This window comes from Nannochloropsis gaditana (assembly GCF_000240725.1).
Source record: "Nannochloropsis gaditana CCMP526 unplaced genomic scaffold scaffold476, whole genome shotgun sequence".
Taxonomy (NCBI): domain Eukaryota; class Eustigmatophyceae; order Eustigmatales; family Monodopsidaceae; genus Microchloropsis; species Microchloropsis gaditana.
In genome coordinates this window covers 2113-2964 of record NW_005803477.1, presented here as the reverse complement: position 1 = coordinate 2964, position 852 = coordinate 2113, and the positions used below count along the sequence as shown (strand labels likewise).

Here is an 852-nt window from a genome sequence, read left to right as displayed (position 1 = left end):
GCTTGACCCCCCTGCCTTCCCTCCCACACTCTTTCTGCCGGCCAGGGAGACCTCTCACACCATGTTTTGTTAAATCAATTCAGCCCCTTCTCGAGCCCGTTTTGCTGCATCCTCTCGCTCCTGTCCTCCTCATTTTTTCGTTTCATTTCCCCCTCCTTCGCTCGCTCGAGTTTTAAATATCAACCCTTTTTTGCGCCCTCCCCTCCCTTCCTCCTTCCCCTCCTCCCTCCCCTTAAATATCAACCCTTTTTTGCGCCCTCCCCTCTTTTCCTCCTTCCCCTCCTCCCTCCCTGCACCTCTCCTCCCTTGATCCGTTGCCTTTACAGCTCCTCCTTCCCTCCCTTCTTCCCTCCCGTGAACAACCTCCCCACCGCCTGAAGGAGCCCCAGACATTTTCGCGCCATTTTTTGGAAAAAATGCCCGAGCTTCCGGAGGCTCGCGCCCACATGTTGCAAAATTTGCCGGCCTTCCTCCACGCTTTCCAACACCTCCTGCTTCATTTCCTCCTGAGTTGCCTCCCATTTGGCGCGAAAACTTGCCAAATCGATGTTAAAGTACTCCTTAAGTTCCTCAAAGGAGAAGTCATGTTTCTCCGCGGGGAGCTCCACTCCTTCTTTCAAGGCGATTTCGTGCCTGTGCGAGGGCAGTGACGGGTGCTAGGATAAGGCAAAAGGGATCGACGCCGCATGTTCCTGGCATCGACAGGTGGCCAAATATTCAAAAAACCGTTACGTGAACCGTTACTCACCTCACTTCAAGCGTGGAACCAGGGGTGATGTTGGCTGCGCTTAAGGTGGCGGTGTCGTCCAATAGGGAGGTCCCCAAGAAGAGGGACTGGTCGAGGGAGAGGAG

General features: G+C 54.6%; 1 protein-coding gene across 1 annotated transcript in view; it reads right to left on the bottom strand.

The window, feature by feature from the left end:
- Positions 1-15: 15 nt before the first annotated feature.
- Positions 16-852, bottom strand: part of NGA_0174300 (uncharacterized protein) — a 1928-nt gene continuing 1091 nt past the window's right edge. Inside the window, exons 2-3 of the mRNA XM_005854515.1 lie at positions 749-834; positions 16-633 (exon numbers count right to left, since the gene is read on the bottom strand). Of these exons, the coding sequence (XP_005854577.1) occupies positions 321-633; positions 749-834 (399 nt within the window). The 3' untranslated portion in view covers positions 16-320. The remainder of the gene's footprint in view (positions 634-748; positions 835-852) is intronic.